Below are 23923 nucleotides of genomic sequence, written 5' to 3'. Positions count from 1 at the left end.
CATTAATAGGAATACAGCCACTGAAAACAGTAAGATGTACCAAATATATCCCATAGATAATAGCTTTTCTATTATCATTAACTCGTAGATTATAATACTCTGTCGATACTGAGTCGATTCCGAACCCAAAACTCATCTTTCTGAAAAATCCCCCCTGATTCTGAATATCAACAAGAAGATGAACAGAATTATTGGCCCTTTTAGAAGTGCTCGACTCTATGTTACGGCCGTTCCTTGGCTGCACAGCCCCAACTTCGATACGTTAGGCGTTCGTTAGCATCCATGTCTCGTACTCCAGCACATGGCAGTTCAGAGAAGCTGCTGCGACTTGCTACCTTCCACCCACAGGCTTTTACAATATTAGAATACAGTTTTGGTATTAATTCACAATATACGGAAACTCTGTTTTAACTTAGGCAACTAATATCTTGAAAACGACGCATCGCACAATAAAAATTTACAAAGTTAATTTTAGCAAAGGGGCATCTTCATTTTCTACAACTGGCCACCTGCTGTGCAGCAGAGTAAACCGTATTTTTAAATAGTAGCACTTCCATATTATTGCATAACTGGATTCTCCCCAAAAATTACGTACGATTTACTCAAACCATTGTCTTTCAATAGTAGTACATAGTGCTACAATCTACAAATATCAAGTGTGTCTGCTTTTGCAATTAAGAACCGAAGCATTTCATTTTACATTTCTTTGGCGATATAAATGTAAAACCTTGTGTTCGAAATTTACTTTAGTATTGCAAATTTGATTTTACAGTACAATACTGTTAGTAGTTTCAGTTTCTGGTTGGAAACTACGTATAGCGTGATCCGGGAACGACGACGTTGATTTAATAGGTTACTGTTCCAACTGGTATGCTTGATATCGGTAGGTCTTCTTGTCTCTCATCCTTAGGGTGCTTGATTTCAGTGAGTTTTCGTGCCTCTCGCCACTGGAATGCTTGATTTCGGTGAGCATCAATGGCAGGTGCGCGTGCTACTATAATTTCACATTATTAAAATGGTTGTTGTTTGCATCCCTCCGGTAGCCGATTAGCGGCCAGGAAGAGGGTCACGGTGGTTGGATGGAAACACACACCGAAATCAGTCGCCCTGAGGCCGAGTTTCGAGGGTGTCCACCAAAATAAAGCATTTCAATTGTTCGGTGATTCACCACAACCTACCCAGTAGGGAGCAGAAAAATAAGTTATCTTGTAAATAAGCTAATTATCAATGTCTAGCCATATTATTTGTACTGTATAATCACATTTACAGCACTCAAGTAACGTTTCAACATAAATCTCAACTGTTACAGCGCAGAAGTTTACAGTTACATCATATATGGAGTGTAGAATCAGATGCATTGGTTCTTAGTTGCAAAAACAGGCACATTTGATATTTGTCCAATCTGCCGTGAACGGGAAATAATGGTTTGAGGAAACCGTATGTATTTTATGGCGTAGAATCCGAATATTCAATACAAATGAGGAGTTCACATTTGCAAATACAGAATTGATCCCGAGATCACTAACTGTCTCAAGTTAAAACAAACACCCAATGAAAAAAAATCATAATTCTCGTAACTTGTAAATCTATTGAAATAAGTAACGTTGTCGCTTTCTTACGTGACACATTGCTTTAATTTTGGTCACTCACACAGTAGATTTCGTAAGTACTTGTGCACGTTCATTGTTAAACCATACCCAAATTAGAAGCCAATAAAGCCCTGTTTTGTGTTAATTCCTGTGTTTCCAAACAATGTTCAGCATTTTGCAGTTGATCAAATTTTGTCAGTTTTGTTATATAAACCAAAAACAATTACTTACAATCTGCGGGCACAAAATATGAAGTCGACCGCTGACGTACAAGTCAGCTTAGATTTTCTTCAAGAGGTGACCACTGCTACACATATGAACGCCTAACGGCGGTAGCAGTGATACAGTCCGTTCAAACCTCATACGACAAGTATGAAAACACTGAAATATCCGTGTAATTTCAAATCTATGTAGTCATAACCCTCGAAAAAAATAATGCCATGTCGTGACTGATGTTTGTGGAGAAACCTCTTACGCTGACTTGTGAATGAATATTAGCAATGAATATTTTCCGTACAAGATGCTCGTGCGAAAGTTTTGGTTCTTCATTAAGTTTCGTTAGAGACGAGAGAACCCAAGATGCCAAGTACTAGCTATCTCATAACACGTAATGAGTGCTCCAAGGAGCATTACCGCTCGTAATGAGAAGTTACGCAAGAGAGCAGCCATGAATATTAAATAGATACACGGCGGAACCTCAGCTGAAGACCGCAGGCAGTTGCAGCCGCGCGGAGTACGGCGACGTAACGGCTTCTTGTTGAGTGCTAAGATCAGCACGATGGCAAAGTGAAGCCTCGTGTCTTGGCCGTATAACACAAACTGTCTTTCCTAAATGGTTTCATAACGGGGTAGATTTATGGCTTCGGAACCTTCTCCCCCCTAACCTATCTTCCAGTCGCTTAGATCGTAATCGGAGGCTCGGTTGGTAAATAATGAGAAATTTTAAAATAATAAATCTGCACCAAATCCCTACACAGGAATACTTAATACAATAAATTTCTGGCATTGTTCTTGTGTTGAAATTCGTTACAGATTTTTATCAACAGACTGCATTTCGAAATTTCCTGACAGATTAAAACTGTGTGCTGGACCGAGACTCGAACTCCGCACCTTTGCTTTTCGCGGATAAGTGGTCTATGGTCCCGAGTTCGAGTCTCGGTCCGGCACACAGTTTTAATCTGGCGGGAAGTTTCATATCAGCGCACACTACGCTGCAGAGTGAAAATCTCATTCTGGAGACTGCATTTCGTCAATCGCTATTGAATGATCTGGGAACTGTTCTTACCATAACAGTTATCCAGCAACCCCTCCCGATTCCCTCACTGCTTTCACCTGTTAGCAGTTCTGTTCAGAAAGTATAACTCCTCATAAACTTTCCAGCATACCGTTCTGAATTCTTGAAAGAAAACGTACAGAATAAGACAGATTGTATCAAAAATAAGCTGAGAAGCATGAGATGCGTGTGGTCAGCAACTCGGTTTGATACATGGTTCTGTATTTCAGCAAATTTCATAGCGTCATGCATTCCGAGGCAGAATGGGATATTCGTATTATGCGCATACTGCTTTGAAATACTAATCGACAAACATCGCTTCTGCAGACGCTAAATTGTGCATTGAACTAGTTACTTCTATTGTGTACCCGTTGCTAGGGATGAACGAGGCATGTCCTCGTAGAACGCCACTACATAACTTGCTGTCAAGGATGGCGGTAGCTGACTCATGAAGCCAACAACAAAAATTATTGTTGTAGGTAAAAACGATAGCCTGTACGAACTTCAGTATATTCAGCATAATGTGATAGGCACACGAATGTCACAAAATTATTGGCAGGATGTATAACAGAAACGCCACCCAATGAAACTGCTAAAATCAACTAAAATGGCTTTCCGGATAAAGCTGCTTCTTGATTATAGTTAGTTAAAAAGTAAAAATCAGAAAATTTTCGGTTACTAGATGATTGAACATTTTGCTTGTATTCTGTGTCCCTGCAACAGAAATGCTTTTTGAGGTAGAAAAGTTTGAGCTTGGTATTAAAATCTGATTTTAAAAGAGCTTTCGAGACTTTCTATCAAATGAGGCAAAAGGGATAGACAACATTCCATCAGAATTTCTAAAATCATTGGGGAAAGTGGCAAAAAAACGACTATTCACGTTAGTGTCTAGAATGTATGATTCAGGTGACATATCATATGACTTTCTAAAAAAAAAATATCATCCACACCATTCCGAAAACTGCAAGAGCGGACAAGTGCCAGAATTATCGCACAATCAGCTTAACAGCTCAAGCATGCAAATTGCTGAAAAGAATAATATACAGAAGAATGAAAAAGAAAATTGAGGACGTGCTAGGCGACGATCAGTTTGGCTTTAGGAAAGATAAACGCAGCAGAGAGGCAATTATGAAGTTGCGGTTGATAATTGAAGCAAATTAAACAAACATCAAGAAACGTTCATAGGATTTGTCGATTTGGAACAAGCATTCGATGATGTAAAATGGCGCAAGATGTTCGAATTTAAAATAAAAATAGGTGTAAGCTATAAAGAGAGAGGGGTAATACACTATACGTACAAGGGCCAGGTGGGAATAATATGAGTGGACGACCACGAACGAAGTGCTCGGATTAAAAAGAGAGTGAGACCGGGATGCAGTGTTTCGCGCCTACTGTTCAATCTGTACATCGAAGAAGCAATGATGGAAATAGAAGAAATGTTCAGGAGAGCTATTAACATACAAGGGGAAAGGACATCAACGATACGATTCACTGATGAAATTACTGTCTTGAGTGCAAGCGAAGAAGAATTACATGATTTGCTGAATGGAATGAACAGTCTAATGAGTACAGAGTATGGATTGAGAATAAATCGAAGAAAGACGAAAGTAATGAATAGTAGCAAGAATGAGAACAGCGAGAAACTTAACATCAGGAGTGATGGTCACGAAGTAGGTGAAGTTAAGGAATTCTACTACCTAGGCAGCAAAATAAACGATGATATACGGAGCAAGGAGGACTTCAAAACCAGGCCAACACTGGCAAAAAGGGCGTTCTTGGCCAAGAGAAGTCTACTAGTATCAAACTTAGACCTTAACTTGAGGAAGAAACTTCCTCTTCTGTGGGGAAAACAGAACAGAAGAGATGTAGTGCTACAGACAAATGTTGAAAACTAGATGGACTGATAAGGTTATGAATGAGGTGGTTCTGCGTAGAATCGGAGAGGAAAGGAATATGTGGAAAGGGACAGGATGATTGGACACCCGTAAAGACATCAGGGAATGACATCCATGGTGCTAGAGGGAGCTGTACAGGGCAAAATCGGTAGAGGAAGACAGAGATCGAAATACATCCAGCAAATAATTGTGAACGTAGGCTGCAAGTGCTACTAGAGATTAAGAGGTTGGCATAGGAGAGGAATTCGTGGCGGGCGGCATCAAATAGTTTAGAAAACCGATGACTCAAAAAAAAAAAAAAAAAAGAAAAAAAATGACGCCTCTAAAGCTGCTGGCAAGGCAACTGCAAGCGTTATATGCTGATGTTGTCCCTACTTTACGGGGCATGGTGGCTGTCACAGTGTTATCACATCCATTTTTTTAAAATTATTTTCTTTGCTGGTTGAAGGAGATAGGTACGTTACTTCTTAGCTGCTTCTGAGCTCATGAACGATAATACTACCGCTAATACTATTGTAATCTGTCATAATGCTCCAACTGATAAGTTTTTATACTATTTTTATCCTGGCAAATGTGATATGAGTTAACTGATTGAAGGCAGTCAATAGGTATAGAACAAACTGGCGATGAAAGAGGGCTTTCGATTCCACAAGTTCTTAAACATTAGGCTGTTGTCTTCTTCAGTGTGTCACGCTTCATCATGATCCCACGTATTTCTATAGGTATTGCTTACTATTCAGTCCACCATCGTAGTTCGTTGGAAGTGAAGGCATCCCCGGAAGTATCCCTTTAGTTGTTTGTCCGCTTGGACACAGGAAACGTCCATTCCCGGAGGGAGACAGCGGCAGGGCTGACGAGCCTCACTTCAGACGCAAATCGATGGGGATCCTGCTGTGCTAGAAAGCGCTCAGAATCATATGGAAACCAAAGATGGAAATAGCGATCGCAGTGTTTCCGTGTGACTTTGTTAGAGAGATGGAAACAGTGGCGCGCAGTAAATGGGTGCAAGCTACGAGATTATAATGCTACAATCCATTGCCAGCACTATATGAAATGGACCAACAATGAAACCAAGCCAAGGAACATAAGCACAAAAACAGTAGAATGTTGCGATAGAGCAGTTCAAATGGAGCCTCGTAGAAGAAAACTTGAAACACATAGAGGAACACGTGGAAAACTCTCTCTCTCCATCCAAACAGGCCTTGGAAGGCCCAACGGTACCGACCGGCCGCCGTGTCATCGTCAGACTACAGGCGTCACGGGATACGGATACGGAGGGGCTTGTGGTCAGCACGCCGCTCTCCCGGCCGTATGTCAGTTTACGAGACCGGGGCCGCTACTTCTCAATTAAGCAGCTCTTCAGTTTGCCTTATAAGGTCTGAGTGCACCCCGCTTGCCAACAGCGCTCAGCAGACCGGATGGTCACCCATCCAAGTGCTAGCCCAGCCCGACAGAGCTTTACTTCGGTGATCTGACGGGAGCCGATATTACCACTGCGGCGAGGCCGTTGGCATCATTGCAACACACAGAGTTCTTTCTATTTAGAGCCTACGAAGAGAGTGATATTGATTAGGGTCTTGGAGAAGAACAGAAACAGTTCTATTCTGTTGGAATCTTGAACAAGTATGTCTTACTAACAACTGCGTTATTGAAATGGTAACTTTGCGAATGTCTTCCACAGACGTCTGATCTACACTCTGTTGTTGAAACTGTTGTGGGTCTTCCCAACTCGATTATCCAAAACGCGGAAACGAAAACACCCACGGGCCTCCCGATCATCGCCTGCAGCCATGCTTCACCTCTGACTAATCTGCTTAGCGCCCTAACATCTGATTCAGGAGGCGGTACGCCTTAGCTTTTTTTTATAGGACCAAACTGCTTAGGTCACCGGTCTCTAGGCTTACACAGTACTTAATCTAACTTAAACTAACTTACGCTACGGACAACACACACACATACATGCCCGAGGGAGGACTCGAACCTCCGATGAGGGGAGCAGAACGGATCGTGACAAGAGGCATTAGACCGTGCGGCTACCTCGCGCGGCCTAGCATTTCTTAAGCGTCGTCTTACGGTCTGTAAAAAGATCGATGTTCGAAGAATACAAGAGCTACCATCGTCGTATCTTACCTTAGCAAAAGATCTTGCCGAGAACCAAAGGAAGTTCTGGTCATACGTAAAATAGCAAAGCGGCTCCAAGGCTACTGTCCAGTCACTCGTTGGCCAGCCTGGTGTGGCGATAGAAGACAGCTAAACAAAAGCTGAAGTTTTAAACATCGCAATAAGATATCTTTCACGCAGGAGGATGATACATACTGTTGTGCGACTGTCGTACAGACTCTCATGTGGCAGAAATAGTAATAGGTTGCCTTGGTGCACAGATGCAACTGAAAGGGTTGAGAACAAATAAGTCGCCAGATCCGGATGGAATAATAATTAGGTTTACAGAATACTCTACTGCGATGGCCCATATCGCGAATCTCTCGCCCAGCACGAAATCCCAAGAGACGGGAAAAAGCTGAGCTGACTTCTGTATATAAGGAGGGAAAAGAAGGGACCCTCAAAATGAGGACCAGTACCCGTAACATAGGTTTGCTGCAGGATTGTTGAACACACTTTCAGTTCGTATATGATAAATTTCCTTGAGACTTCTGTCCACAAATCAGCACTGGTTTAGAAAGCACTGCTTATGTAAAATTCAGCTTGCACTTTTCATACAGCAAATCTTGCGAACCATGAATGAAGGGCAAAAAGTAGATTCCATATTCCTCGGTTTCCGGAAAGCATTTGACACTGCAGACAGTTAATGAAAGTCTAGTTTTCAGATATGTGAGTACCTTCAAGACTTCTTAAGTAATGGAACCCAGTACGTTCTCCTCGACGGCGAGTGTTCATCCCAGACTAGGGTATTACCAGGAGCCCCAGGGAAATGTAATGGGACCGCTCTTATTCACTATATACATAAATGATTTATAGGACGGGGGAAGGTGCAATCGGCGGATCTTCCCTGATGATGATGCTGTGTCATCGTTGACTGAGTGTAGGAGAATTCAAGACGACTTTGACAAAATCTGCAGTTAGTGTTATGAATGGCAACTTGCTTTAAATGTAGAAAAATAACAGTTAAAGCCGTTGAGTAGGAAAAATAATCCCTTAGTGTTCGAATACAGCATTATTAGTGTATTTCTTGACACACTCACGTCATTGAGTATCTGGGCATAACGTTACAGAGCGACATGAAATGGAAGGAGCAGGTGAGAATTGTGGTGGGGAAGACAAATGCTCGACTTTGGCTTATTGGAGAGTATTAGGAGCACGTGGTTCGTCTGTAACGGAGGCTGTGTATAGAACACTGGTGTGTTTGGGATCCCCACCATGTCGAATGAAAGGAATACGTCGAACCAACTCAGGGGCGGGTCGCCAAATTTGTTACCGGTAGGTTCGATCAACAACAGAGTATTACGGAAATGCTTCCTGGGCTGAAATGGGAATATTTGGAGGAAAGACGAGATTCTTTCCGCTGAACGCATCTGAGAAAAATTAGAGAACTGCCATTTTATGCTCACTGTAAAACGATTCTAAGATTGCCAACGTACATTTTGTGTAACGACCACGAAGATAAGAGAAATTAGGGCACCTGCGAAGTTGTATATTCGCTTGTTTTTCCTTCACTCTTTTACGAGTGGAACAGGAAAGGACGCTGCTATCTTTGGTAAGTGTCCTTCAATCACGCACCACACGGTGGTGGCGATCTGCTAGTGTATCACCAGAGGAGCGATTAGTAGTGGTACATGAAACCCACACCATGCATCAGACGATCGCTTGTGGAATATGTACGTAGACGGAGATGCAGATGTAGAGAGGAAATTGAAATTCTATTTAACATGCCTCTAGTGAAGTATAGTGAGGAACAGTCGTCGTGGTCTTGGCGTAGCGTCTTCGATTGCTACTTAAAATATCAAGTGTAAAAGGCTCGATTTCAGCCACTTCTTATATTGTGAAAAAGCTTCATCCACAGTGGTGGCCGAATATTCCCGTTATAAGGTGGGACCGTCTCTTTGCCAACGGCACTGTCAAAGGGGATCGAGCAACGGGTAGTTCAGAAAGCAACGGGCAGTTCAGAACACCCACTTGCCTTTGGGGTGCGAAGGAGTCCCCTAATAGACAGAAACATCAGAAATGATCAACAGCATGAGGATGTAGAAGACAAGGCATTTGGAAACACTTCATTGAAGAGACATGATTTATATCCGTAGACACATGAGCTGTAATTGAAAAAATGTCGTGATGGTCATTTCATGGGCAAAGTGTTCTCAACTCCGATCTCTGGAAGGGCAATGATTAGACGAGGTGACACTACGAAAAAAGATTGAATATCGAGCGAAAGGAGAACATTCTAAATGTCAGAGCGTGGAATGTCACGACTATGAATGCGGTACTGAATCTACAAAAAGCGAAAAAGAAAATACATGATCTTAATCTTAACAAAGCGTGTCTCAGTGAAGTGAAATTGAAAGACGATAATATTTTCTGATAAGAAGAATATATGGTAATACGTGCAACAGTAGAATATGGCATAATGGGAATAGGATTTGTTATGAACAGGAAACCAAGGCAGGGAGTGAGTTAGTTTAAACAGTTCAGTGACAGGGTGTTTCTCATCAGAACCAAGAGCAAACCAACACCAACAGTAGCAATTCACATTTATATGCTGACGTCACAAGCACAAATTCAAAAGATGAGTGTGTGTGTGAAGTTCTCTGAGGATGTACGTACCGCGTATAATGACTACTACATATCTTCAGCTCGACTGCCTATTGTAGTAGTCTATAAAAAGAGCATTAGGAGACTTATAAGTACAACAATGGTAACTGCGAAGAAGTTTCCATAAAAGAAGGAATGCTTCAACTGACTTACGAAAGAAGAAAGTATAAAAGTGCTCAGGGATACAACAACATTAGTCACTTAAAAAATAAACAAAGTGAAAGTTCAGCGCAGCTAAAGCGACATGGTTTCAGGATAAATATGACTAAATACGAAAATAAAGTGTCGTCAAAGGCACCGAATCACTATATACAAAAGTCAAAACAATCTTTAGTGAAACTATAAGTAAATGTGTCAACATAAAGACTGCAGGACGAATTCAGATATTAAAAGTAGAAGAGAGAGAGAGAGTTAAAAAGTAGAAGGAAAACATCGAAGCCCTCTACTGACGTGAAAGAGGGAGAAACAGAAGTCGGTTTGAAGGCGATATGTGCTTTGCAATAGTGATCAAATGAGACCGCAGACGTAGATAATAACCCTTCGAAATTTGAAAAAATTATAGGGAGAAGTGGCAACAAGCTCGTGTGTAGAATCAGTGTTACTGGAGACATAGTATCAAACTTTCGGAAAGATATCATCCACAGAATTCCGACAACAGCAAAGGCACATAAGTGCCACAACTGTCGCATAATTAGCGTAAAAGCTCATGCACCAATGTTACTGACAAGTATAATACACAGAAAAATGAGAAATAGAAACTGAGGATCTCTTTATAGGACCGAGCGAGGTGGCGCAGTGGATAGCACACTGGACTCGCATTCAGGAGGACGACGGTTCAATCCCGTCTCCGACCATCCTGATTTAGGTTTTCCGTGATTTCCCTAAATCTCTTCAGGCAAATGCCGGGATGGTTCCTTTGAAAGGGCACGGCCGATTTCCTTCCCCGTCCTTCACTCACCCGAGCTTGCGCTCCGTCTCTAATGACCTCGTTGTCGACGGGACGTTAAACACTAATCTCCTCCTCCTCCTCTTTTTAGGTGACGATCTATTTGCTAGAAAATGTAAAGGCATCATAGAAGCAGTTTAGAGGTTTCAATTATTGTTGAAAGCAAGGTTCAAAAACAATTAAGACACGTTCAAAGACACGTTGATCTAGTAAAAGCGTACGAACATGTAAAATGGTACAAGTTCTTAGAAATTCTAGAGAAATGTAAGTGTAAGGCCAACGGAAAAGCTGGAGATGTACAATATGTATAAAAAAATCAAGAAGAAGCAATGAAAATGGACGATCAAGAACGAATGCTCGGATTAAAAAAGGTGAAAACTAGACATGATGCAGTCGTTGGCGCCAACTGTTCAACTGTTCATCGAAGAATCTACGACAGAAGTAAAAAGTGAATTGAGGATGGGATTTAATTTAGAATGTAAAAATATCAATGCTAAGATTTGCTGATGATACTGCTACTCTCAGTGAAAGCGATGAAGATACACAGGACACAAAGACTGGAATAAACAGTCTACTGAACACATAAATGCAGTAGGAGGAAACCGTAGAAAGGCGGAATTAACGAGGAACAGTAGAAATGAAATTAATGAGGAACTTACCATATGTTTTCCCTTTGGCGGTGCACAGTCCTGCGTAGTATGATTAGTAACTAATATCCGTGTATTGTTAATGCAGTTTCCGATAGATAAACAATCACGGCGTGTCTGCGCACTGCGTCACCACCGATTTATAAAGTGTTCTTCGGAATGGTCGGTAGAACTGTGTGAAACTGTCTTTAGTTGCTTTTTGTGACGCAGTTTGGGACTCACCTGCTCTCTTACCACTTTTCAGACCCACAAAGAAGGGAAGAACTTGATTACATTCTGGCTACCTGCTCTCCCTCACGCTGCTACCATCCACTGCTCCTTCACCCAGTCACACATTCAGAACACAGTTTATTTCTTAATACGGCTGTACAGCGCTTAGAAGTCGTTAACATATTTTTGCACACTGTAACGACAAAATTATGGGATACTTCCCAGTATAGTATCGGACCTTCTCTTGTCCAGTTAGTGCAGCAACTCGACGTGGCATGGACTCAAAAAGTCGTTGGAAGTCCTCTGCAGAAATACTGAGCCATGCGGCCTCTTTAACCACCCATAATTGCGAAAGTGTTGCCATTGCAGGCTTTTGTTTTCACCAACTGACCTCTCGAATAGCTCCCACAAATATTAGATGGAATTCATGTCGGGAGATATGAACGGCCTAATCATACGCTCATTGTCCAGAATGTTCTTCAGACCAATCGGGAACTTATTTTTGCCGGTTACGATGGCGCATTATCGTGAAGTCCATCAATGGCAGCAAACCGTCTCCACTTAGCCGAACATAACCATTTCTAGTCAACGATCAGTTCAGTAGCGCCAGATGACCCACTCCATTCCAAGTAAACATAGCTCTCAGAATTATAGAGCCACAGCCACCACCAGCATGCACACTGCCTTGTTGACAACTTGGATCCATGACTTCGTGGAGTCTGCGTCACATTAGAAACCTACCATCAGATCTTATCAACTGAAATCGGGACTCATTTGACCAGGGTACGGTTCTCCTGTTGTTTAATGTCCAATCGATATGTTCTCGAGCCCAGGAGAGGCGTTGCAGGCGATCTATTCTTAGCAAAAGCCATCGCGTCGGTCGTCTGCTGCCATAGCCCGTTAATGCCAAATATCACAGCACGGATACGTGTGTCGTACGTTCCAGATTAGGTTCTACGGTTATTTCACGCAGTGTTGCTTTTCTGTTAGCGCTGACAGCTCTATGCAAGAACTGCTGCTGTCGGTCGTTAAGTGAAGACCGACGGCCACCGCGTTTTCCGTGGTGAGAAGTAATGCCTCAAGTTTGATATTCTCGGCACACTCTTCACATTGTGGATCTCGGAATACTGAATTCGCTAACGATTTCCGAAATAGAATGTCCACTGCTCCAGCTACCATCCCGCGTTCAAAATCTACAATCCTGGCCATTAAAATTGCTACACCACAAAGATGACGTGCTACAGACGCGAAATTTAACCGACAGGAAGAAGATGCCGTGATATGCAAATGATTAGCTTTTCACAGCATTCACACAATGTTGCCGCCGGTGGCGACACCTACAACGTGCTGGCATGAGGAATGTTTCCAACCGATTTCTCATACACAAACAGCAGTTGACCGACGTTGCCTGGTGAAACGTTGTTGTGATGCCTCGTGTAAGGACGAAAAATGCGTACCATCACGTTTCCAACTTTGATAGAGGTCGGATTGTAGCCTAACGCGCGATTGCGGTTGATCGTATCGCGACATTGCTGCTCGCGTTGGTCGAGATCCAATAACTGTTAGCAGAATATGGAATCGGTGGGTTCAGGAGGGTAATACGGAATGCCGTGCTGGATTCCAACGGCATCGTATCACTACCAGTCGAGGTGATAGGCATCTTATCCGCATGGCTGTAACGGATCGTGCAGCCACGTTTCTATTCCTGAGTCAACAGATGGGGACATTTGCAGGACAACAACTATCTGCAGGAACAGTTCGACGACGTTGCAGCAGAACGGACTACCAGCTCGGAGACCATGGCTGCGGTTACTCTTGACGCTGCATCACAGACAGGAGCGCCTGCGATGGTTTAATCGACGACGAACTTGGGTGCACGAATGGCAAAACGTCATTTTTTCGGATGAATCCAGGTTCTGTTTACAGCATCATGATGGTCGCATCGGTGTTTGGAGACATCGCGGTGAACGCACATTGGAAGCGTGTATTCGTCATCGCCGAACAGGCGTATCACCCTGCGTGATGGTATGGTGTGCCATTGGTTACATGTCTCGGCCACCTCTTGTTCGCATTGATGGCACTTTGAACAATGGACGTTACATATGAGACATGTTACGACCCGTGGCTCTACCCTTCATTGGATCCCTGCGAAACCCAACGTTTCAGCAGGATAATGCACGTCCGCAAGTTGCAGGTTCTGTACGGGTCTTTCTGGATACAGAAAATGTTCGACTGCTGCCCTGCTCAACACATTCTCCAGATCTCTCACTAGCTGGAAACGCTTGGTTAATGGTGGCCGAGCAACTGGCTCGTCACAATACGCCAGTCGCTACTGTTGATGAACTGTGGTGTCGTGTTGAAGTTGCATGGGCAGCTGTACCTGTACACGCCACCCAAACTCTGTTCGACTCAATGCCCAGGCGTATCAGGCCTTATTACGGCCAGAGGTGGTCGTTCTGGGTACTAATTTCTCAGGATCTATGCACCCAAATTGCATGAAAATGTAATCACATGTCACTTCTAGTACAATATGTTTGTCCAATAAATACCCGTTTATCATCTGCATTTCTTCTTGGTGTAGCAATTTTAATGGCCAGTAGTGTATTATTTCTTATCGTGTAGTCATAATCACGTACCTTTTCACATGAATCACCTTGAGTACACATGACAGGTCCGCCAACGCACTGCCACTTTATATTTCGTGTACGCGATACTACCGTCATGTGTTTACGTGCATAACGCTATAGCATGACTTTTATAACCTCAGTTTACTTAACCCACTCCTTTAACAGTAATTATTTTTATACAACTAAGCCAGTGTTTTTATTAATTTTGAATAATTAATCCCGGAATGAGATGAATAAGGCATTTTTTGTAGGAAACTTAATGCTCTCAAACTTATAGATTAACACGTTTTCACTAGATGCCGCCCTTTTCGAGTTATTCAAGAAAAGCCTAAAAACAGTGACGCTGAAACGACCGCCACGCTTGTCCCTCACCGCTCAGGATTTCCAGTATGTTAATCATAGCAGTCCCTCCTACCGACGTACAAAGAATTGCGGTATACGGTTATTTATTTGCCTTTTATTCCTTTGTTAACGGGTCTATAGGATAGGAGGGATGAGTTGTATTTCGTCGCAGCAGCAAACAGTAGAATTACACCAGCAGCAAGGGCAGCGCAAATTGGATGTTGCTTGCTAGCACGTGCCGTGCAGTTTTGTCGTTGTTGTGGCTAGATGCTTCAGAAGAAGAAGGCTGACAATGATGCCGATATTTGCGGATTTATTTTGTGAATAATGTAATCAGAGTTTCTAAAGGATGGTATACAGCACGAAATTAGTGCTAATACAGCTATTTTTAGCTTGATTTGTGTTTCTGCTGTATTATTTGAGCAAAGAATGTTACTCCAAGTTCCGACAAATAGCCTACGAGGATTTTCTATGAAAGTCAAATTCTGCTTTTCGTTTTTTCGCACCGACCCGAAACTGAACATAGTTGTATACGTATGCTTCAAGTGGTATTTAAAGACAGCAGAATTAACGGAAATATATCTAATCAAAGCGTGAATTTGCAATAATCCTTTCTACGGCTTCCCAGTGATGCTCTGAAGTGAACAGTTCCATTCTTAAAACATGAATTTATCCAATATTTCAGTTATTAATAATGTTAGGAACATTAACTACACAGAAAAATTTATTATACAAGTGTAGAAAACCTTTTTATGTCATCAAGAAATGTGAAAAATACACTGCCCCACTAAAAGTGAAAGAAGGCAGTGTCAGACTTCGATGTAACATCGTCAATGTAAATGCTTTCGACGTGTATGTAAATGATTACAACTGTAACTCTCTGTGACAAGTATAACAGCCTCCAGAGCCCATATTGTTGTTCGTATTTAGTGCTGTTGCAAGTCCTGGTAGGGTTCGAAATGGTTCAAATGGCTCTGATACTATGGGACTTAACAACTGAGGTCATCAGTCCCCTAGACTTAGAACTACTTAAACCTAACTAACCTAAGGACATCACACACATCCATGCCTGAGGCAGGATTCGAGCCTGCGACCGTAGGAGCCGCGTGGTTCCGGACTGAAGCACCTATAACCGCTCGGCCACAGCGACCGGCTCCTGGTATGGTATATAAGGGGTGTGAACGGCATTAGATGTCGACTGAAGACCGTGAAGGACGCGGATACTCCGCGTATTCATACGAGACAACGTTATCAGTAGACTACGTTGCTAAGTTTGAAAGGGGCCTTATTTTATGTCTCATTTGGCGGCTGCTCGAATCTTGAAATAACCAGATTTGTGGAGCATTCGGACTGACCACTTATGGGGCGGCGAGTTAAAAATAAGAAATATGAAATATTGCTCGCCGTCTTTAACGAGAGCCTGGAAACTATTTCTGCGGGCAGCCAGAAAGTGATGGAGAACATACTGACCATAATTTCCAGTCTGCAAGTCAACATTCTTCTTTTGTTTCCTGAAAGAAATATTTCGACCCTCAGTTTGCTCAGCGGGTTCAGGAACTATGATTATAATTGAAAATTTTGAGTTCTAATTGATATATTTGATAAACGTTCACACGCACAACATAGCAATATTCCTGATAATAATAATAATAATGGTGTTTCTGTCATAAACAGCACCATGAGCAGTTCAGCGGCGACCGCTACGGTAGGTCTCCATAAAACGGTCGTTCGACCTGAGTTCTGATAATCAAAGTTAATTGCTCGGTGCAGAAGTCACCGCTTGCCACGCAGTTTGGTAATATTACGGGTGCCACACAAACGGTTACTTCCGCGAAATCTAAGCGCTACACGATGGTGTACAGTCCTTGCGAGTTCACATTCTAGTATTACTAAAACATGCGTTTAGTAGCAGCAAGGTTGTGACGTCACCCGAGGCAGCGCGTAAGCCGGCGTTTACTAACGCGGGTGCGAGCGAAGTGAAGTCACGGCCTCTCAGGACGTATTTATATAAGGGCGCAGCGGACGACCGAAGGGAAAAACCTGCCGTCACCTGCTCTACCCCAAGTCGCAGCATCTAAGTGGCCGCTTTCTCGGGCACATAGTATTCTATAACACTGTCATTAATCAGTTTCAAATATTCGTAATTTTTGTATGAATGGAGTTAATTAGGCTTTAATTACAGAAAAAGTTTTAGCTCGCCTGCATTTAAATTTTTCCGTCTAGAATTTTCAGAACGGAACTGGCAGTAGAACATGACCTCTGAACTATCACTTTAAGAGATCTTGTATTGATTGTTATTTACATCAAAGTCTTGAAGCTTGTTATAGCTCTATTATTTAAAGGGTTTCATCACATACTGTAATCAAAACTTCATATCATTAATATAACTGATACTTGATCTATTACAAATGAGGACGTATTTGTTCAAAATTTAGTTTTCAGTAAATTACTCGAAAACTATTTGGGGTAGCTTAATGTGTTCACATATTTACTGTTTTATATCGAACTGAATCTTCATACAAGTTTCATATTTCTAAGTCTAATCATTAGAGCCTTCAATTCTTTTGTAAAAACATTGATTTTGAGCAAAATATTGCTCTGATCATGTTGAAATTTATAACAGTTAATTTCGTCATACATTTGCGCATTCTGACCGACTTTTAGCTTCATAGCTTTATTATCTAGCACCTCTTCTTTTTTTCTTAAAGCGGTGTATTTAGTGAAAGATATTCATCTGTTTCACTCTGAAATTCAACAATTCAGACATTAATATACTGAAGCATATGTTGACAAAGTTTGGGAAAGCGAGTTCAATCATCGTGACGTGCCACAATCACATCGTAACCCCTTCACATACGCGTCTGTTATCCGAGGGCTGGGTTTGGTTGTTTGGGGAAGAGACCAAACAGCGAGGTCATCGGTCTGATTCCATTAGAGAAGGATAGAGAGGGAAGTCGACCGTGACTTTTCAAAGGTTCCCTCCCGGCATTTGTCTGAAGCTATTTAGGGAAATCACGGAAATCCTAAATCAGTATGGCAGGACGCGGGATTGAACCGTCGTCCTCCGGAATGCGAGTCCAGTGTGTTAACCATTGCGCCACCTCGCTCGCTCTGAGTTATCCTAGAGCAAGTGAAGGACACCGTGCAACGTACTGTATCATCCCGCACTACTCGGCGGTAGCAGCAGCCCAACTGAGGAATTGTCGCCCCATGTGTAGGCTGCCGTTAACTCCACAACACAAAAGGCAGCGATGGAGATATGCCAAAGACGGCAAGCATGGGCTGCTACTAACAGCATCGCATTGGTTACAGGTGTTCTCCACTACCCTGGATAGCCATCGTTGTAGGGTACGGTGGCGCCTTGGGAAGATCACCTTATTACAGTGTTTTGCAGCGGCACAACGGTGTTAATGCTAGCGTCAATGGTGAGACGAATCAAAGAGTATTATTTGAAACCACAGCTGGCTGTGACTAAGAAAACCCTTACGGCACAACTGTATGTCATAGACATCCTACGTCTGAGCAGTACCATGGTGGCATTTTTCAACCGGACAGTGGTCTCTACTTACGGCACGTGTCTCTATGATCAATCTGATGCTGAGTTGCTCCCGAGACCAGCAAGAGCTGGAGTATCATGTGTGGGACTAGTTCGATCGTCAACTCTTTCCCATTACCAGTGCGCAGGAAATCGCCGATCAGTTACAACAGTTCGTAAGCCCTCCCCTAACAGACCCTACCCCCTCCTCACCTACAATTTTAAGAGATCTCACTGCGTGTTCATGATGGCTGCCAATGATCACATAAAATACTAAACTGCAAGCTAACTGTACTTGGTTTAACTGTAATTATTTATTGCCAGATTATTTATGGGAAAGAGAAAGGTTACTCTGAAATAATAAAATGTAAGTAACTCCCGAAAGTGGGTGACGTAATCAGCTATGATAATTAAAATAACATGGCCAGTAGCAAATTCAAATGTTATGGTACGTCATCGTTACTGATGTTTATGGAAATATTTTGAATGTCAAATATCTACTGCACTGGTCGTCTTTACTTGAACTAAAATATACTTTTTGAACCACCACATACAGTCATCTAGGTATGCAAAGGTTGTATACACATGGAACATTTTATACACTACGGTTATAGTCACTGCAAAAGGAATGCATGCATTTCATGTTCAGAAACTCAGCTTTATTGACACACGTTTCGAATTTTTTTTTCCTTTATTGTGATTTCATTCCGCTGCCCATATGCGCAGGGGAGGGCTGTCAGCAGCACAATTCGCCGCTCTTCAGCTGAGTGATACATTTAATAAAAAGATGAAAACGATACATATAAAAGGCGATACAAAGGGGGGACATAAGAACATAATAAGGGGAGACAGTGAGGGTTAATAAATTTATCTTCAGAATACGTACAGAAATGTTACAAAAATCTTGGGGAACACTGCTTAAATAATTACCAAACAATAAAATTGATGAAAGTTTTGAAGAACATAAACTAAAATGTACGTACGGAAGGATGTAGGGAGTTTCATACACAAACATCAAATAACCAGCATTAGAGTAAAACTTCATAAGAAAATTTACGTTGCGTGCAAGGTAACAGACATGGCCAGCAGCCGGCGTGAATAGCAGCACAATGTAGCGCTGTAGGCGTTAGAAAAACTAAAAAAGGGGAAAAAAATCAACGTACCTCGAAGGATGAGACGGATATCGGTAGATGTGACGTACATGTACAGACAGACAAATTGTTACAATTTCAGAAATGTTGACGATTTTTTGTTCTAAGAGAAAGAGCTTCACAAATTGAGCAAGTCAGTAACGCACTGGTCTACTTCTGGCTCTTATTCAAGCAGTTATTCTGCTTCTCATTGATTGATAGAATTGTCCTCCTGAGGGACTCCGTGCAAAACTCTGTTCAGTTGGCGTTTTAGAAGTGCAAAATCCCGAACTATTGGGAGGGTCCTGCTCGTAATGCTCCTTAACGGCGACCTTGCTGGCCAAGACAGGGTTTGGCAAGAATGAAGATAAGCAGTAGAAACTGTCTCCATGTGTGGGTGGGCGTTATCTCTTTGAAATGTAAACCCAAGATAAATCGGCCTCGTAGGATATGGTAGACGTACTGCTAGGCTGTAAGGGTGCCTCAGATAACAACTGAAGGAGCTCTGCTGTATCCCACACTATCGCCCATTGTTGTCAGATCGTGTGTCGGCGACAGTCAGGTTGATGTCCCACATCTGTCCAGGGCGACTCGGGACACTTTTCCGGTCTGAAATCTCATTAACTGGAGTAGAACGGACTTCGGTGATGAGTTCCGCTCCGAACTGTGCCCCAATGGCCAGCCAAACCGAGTAATGTCTTGCATAAGGGCCAGAGATGGAACAACATGTTGTTGACTTCCTTAGTTTGTGAAGCTCTTTCTCTTGAATAAATCATCCTATTTTTCTGAAACTGTATTCATTTATTTTCCTGTACATGTATATTGAATCTACCGAATTCCGTTCCATTCAGATAATTCCTTCGTGGTGGGTGACTGTTTCAACCCTTTCGGTTGACACCTCTCGCAAAATGATGAAAGAAAAAAGTTTTTCACACGTTAAATTTTGTTTTTTCACACAGTCCAACTCCAGCATCATGTATGAAGTTTTGATTTATTACCTCTTTCTACTACCTCATTCCGAAACACACTTTCGATAGAGTGTGTAAATATACCACTTAATGCGTCTGCAAAACTATATCATTGTACGACCTGTAATTCTTGAGATACGAGTTCATAAACATTGAGATGCGTGAAAAGCTAGCATTTTCTTGAAATGACACACCAGTTACCGAGTTTATATTCAGCCAGTGTTTCATAATGAGAGCACTTAGTGACTTACAATGAACTTTAAGCATAATTACAAATGTTCCAAAACTTTCCCTCGCTTACAAGCTCAAAGGAAAATATTTAATACATTTACTCATGTACAGAGAAATCATACGTTTTAAGCTGTTTGAAAAATGGGATTTTAATACCTTAAAGATTCGTTAGCTTACTGGTTACATCCAAGTATCATTATAAAAAAACGTAATGTGGAATCCATGGGTTACTGCACTTGCAAAAATATTTTCTTCAGTTTAGATCAGATATACGTATATTTAAATTACGATAAACGGTGCCACAATGAACATTAATATTTATGTGTCTTGAAACTCACAAAATGTAAAAGCGAATACCTCTTCACAGCAAAAGGTAGTTTGTAGATATTTCAGTTCAGCTTGTTGAATGAATATTATTTACGGTTTTTCTTGTAGGTATTAAAGTGCTTTGTATTCTATGACTTCTGTCGAAAAAGCGAGATGGCGCAGTGGTTTGCACACTGGAATCGCATTCGGCAGGACCACGGTTCAAACCAGCGTTGGCCATGCTCATTTAGGTTTCCGTGATTTTCTTAAATCGCATCAGGCAAACACCGGGATGGTTCCTTTGAGTGAGCACGGCCAACTTCCTTCCACATCCTCACCCAATCCACTGGGACCGAAGACCTCGCTGTTTGGTGGCCTCCCCCAAATCAGCTAACCAACTTCTATCGAATCTTTAAAGTTAAATACGATTCCGCACTCTGAACACGGCCTGCAGGTGCCAACCTGTTCCCTCTTTACGTGTTATTCTTTTTTCTTCTATGTAATATTCTTGTTTGATAAATACTCTGAGTGCAGAATATTGTGTGTTTTAAATAGCGCTGTATCCCTCTGCTTCTTTTCCTATTCATGCAGTGCTTATTTCGAACAACATTAAGACTATTTAACTAAAAGAAATAAATACATTCTGCTATTTATTGACAGGATATCTAAATGAAAAGATAAAAATTTTTTACAATGGTTGAAATTGGAATCTACGTTCTTCGTATTGCAACCGAATATCTTAGAAAGTTGTGATGTTTTATAATTTGACATTGCCGTGTAAAGATAAAGATAGCTGTATTATCGAACTACTGGACGGTAAAGTAACTTATGCGAAATTTAAACTACTTGTTACATAGATACAACTGTGTGTTAATTAAACCTGGCTTATCTACAATAAAAAAGTGTCCATTGTTACAGAATGTTATGGACGAGCAGAAGAGAATCTTGAAGCAGAAAGAAAGCGAATGCAGAAACTTATTAACTGCATCTCCATCAAATGATTCAGGTGAGTCTACCCTGACATATTTTTTCGTCCATACACCTATGAACCCACATTCTTGTGATAATGTTGTCGTTTTCTTTGTATGACTTGTCGACCAACAGAGATATGAATTTATTTCTCGTTGTGCACTTAATTAAGGTGTGTACAACCTTCCTCTGTAAATGCGCTAAAGCGCGGTGCGCTGTGACGGCACCCACGAAGTTACGCTTCAAGCAGCAAGGTGTCGACACAGGTGAAAAAAAAAAAAAACACTGTTCAGAAGTTTATGTGAGTTTTAAGGAGGATTAATGCTGTCACAGTTGCACCAAATTTCATAACAATTCTGTCCAGCTCCACCGTGGACGTGTCGCAAGACTGAAGGGTCATCACATCACTTCTTACGTACATCTTACCTTCTTTCGATGCCTCTGCGATGACGCCGAGAACTGTGACGCTCACCGTTGAAATCACGTGATTTTTTATGAGAGGCCCAGGAAAACATTTCAGACATTCCTCTGTATCGACACAAAGAGGCTTCAGGGGGTGGCATAAAGGGTGTGAAGACAAATTGTAGAGTAAAGTTGCTACCAAATATCTCGAAAAGTTATTCGCTCTAATAACGTTCCGACGGACCTGAGCTATACATTTTTAATACGTATGATGTATAAGCTTGCACTCGAAGCGTTCTTGACCTGTTTTCTTCAAATTTTTAACAATACTCTAATAAACGTTCAGATGGACGTAAACTACATTTTTTAAATTTGTATTATATAGAAACACCTACATACTATATAAAGGGGAAAGGCATAGGCTGAAATCTCCAAAAGTCTTTCAACTATTTACTTCAAATTTTTACACAATACTCTAACAAACATTTGGACCCAAATACGCTATATCCTTGTCAATATATGTTGTATATAAATATGTATATCATATAATGTGGAAAAGTTGTTAACATAGATTTCTAAAAGCTATCAACTGATTTACTTCAAAGTTTTACACTATACTATAATAATCTTTTAGACGGACGCAGGCTGTATATCTGGGTGTTTCAGCAAAAGTGTCTGCCTCTGTAACTTGCATAGTAATAGCTGACGCGAGAATTTATTGCGACAGGTCAACATAAGAAACGTTACACTTTCTGCGGCGCTATGAACATAGCTTATTGTGTTACTTCCCAAAGACTTGCAGCAGAGAGATACAATTTTTTAAATGGAGCAATAGTTTCTTCTATGATACACTCGAATCAGCTGTGTATGAATCAATTTAAATTACATTTCTATCACGCTTAATTCGGGAACTACAACCCTTCAAACTTTCAAGGGCGGATACCAGACGCTGTACATAATAAGTGAATTTGTGGTGATTGATGTTCTGGCGGCGGAATGTTGATTTAAATGAGGTTTTCAAATGTGTGTCCACAACGCTACGTGACTTCTAAGGGATATGCGGGCGAGAGGTAACGTTGCCGTTGTCACGGAGAGACACTCTTCCTCTATGCACCGTTTTAGATCATCTGGGGCTATGGCCTCAGTGACATAAACACGATTCTTTAGATATTCTTACAAGAAGAAATTTACTGGTGCTAAATAGGCCATTCATGAGGACCACGGCTCCCCAACCATCTTCCAGGGAGCCTGTTGTTCAGTTCTTCCACAACAACATGAACAGATTGTGCTGGTGACCATCGTGCTGCATCAACATATGGTCTCTGATGTCTAGATACACATGTTCAAGGAGAGCATTCAAACTGTCGACTACAAACGCCCGATACATGTCACCTGACAGTGTGGCCCGATGATTTCATCCCTAAGGATTCCACACCATACATTAAGAGACCACCAACGTTGATATTCGATGGGTCTCAACCACCGAGGATTGTCTGTGGCCTAATAGTGCATGTTACCACGGTTCACTGCACCATAATTTTGCGAACGTGGGCTCACCATAAAACGAAACGCTTTCTGAGGAGTCCAGAGTGAAAATACGCATGGCCCATCCACAGAAAGTAACTCTGCGATTGAAACTGTTCCCATGTAGCTCTTGGGTCAGTGACAGGCGGTACGGGTGAAATCTCTGACCTTGTACTGTACGCCACACAAATGTGAGGGTGATACCAGCGACTGCAGCAACGTCTCTTAAGTTGGCATGTGGATCGTGGTGTATTGCAGCTGAAACAGACACCTGCGTCTCCTCACTTCATTCAGGACTTCGTTTGTTACTGATGCGTCTTCCCAAGCCGCCTGTTTCCCGAAGACGCTGGTCAGCGCGTAACAACGTAACATGTGAATATGTGAAGATGGTATCTGTTCTTTCGAACATGTCCGAACCGTGACCCTGCAGCTCCCTAGAATGAAACGATAACTAAATCAAGACCTTAAGCTGCCGCCAGGCGTTGAAATACATCAACGGGGACAGTTGAAAATGTGTGCCCCGACCGGGACTCGAAACCGGGATCCCCTGCTTACATGGCAGACG

At 41.9% G+C, this 23923-nt stretch overlaps 1 protein-coding gene across 1 annotated transcript in view; it reads left to right on the top strand.

The window, feature by feature from the left end:
• Window positions 1-23923, top strand: part of LOC124777173 (parathyroid hormone/parathyroid hormone-related peptide receptor-like) — a gene marked incomplete at its 3' end in the record, with an annotated part of 209890 nt that overhangs the window by 141789 nt on the left and 44178 nt on the right. Inside the window, exon 3 of the mRNA XM_047252486.1 lies at window positions 21382-21469. Coding sequence (XP_047108442.1) covers window positions 21382-21469 — 88 coding nt within the window. The remainder of the gene's footprint in view (window positions 1-21381; window positions 21470-23923) is intronic.

This window comes from Schistocerca piceifrons, chromosome 1 (genome assembly GCF_021461385.2).
Source record: "Schistocerca piceifrons isolate TAMUIC-IGC-003096 chromosome 1, iqSchPice1.1, whole genome shotgun sequence".
In the NCBI taxonomy this organism is placed as follows: domain Eukaryota; kingdom Metazoa; phylum Arthropoda; class Insecta; order Orthoptera; family Acrididae; genus Schistocerca; species Schistocerca piceifrons.
The sequence above is the reverse complement of the archived record's forward strand: the minus strand, read 5'-3'. Positions and strand labels throughout refer to the sequence as shown.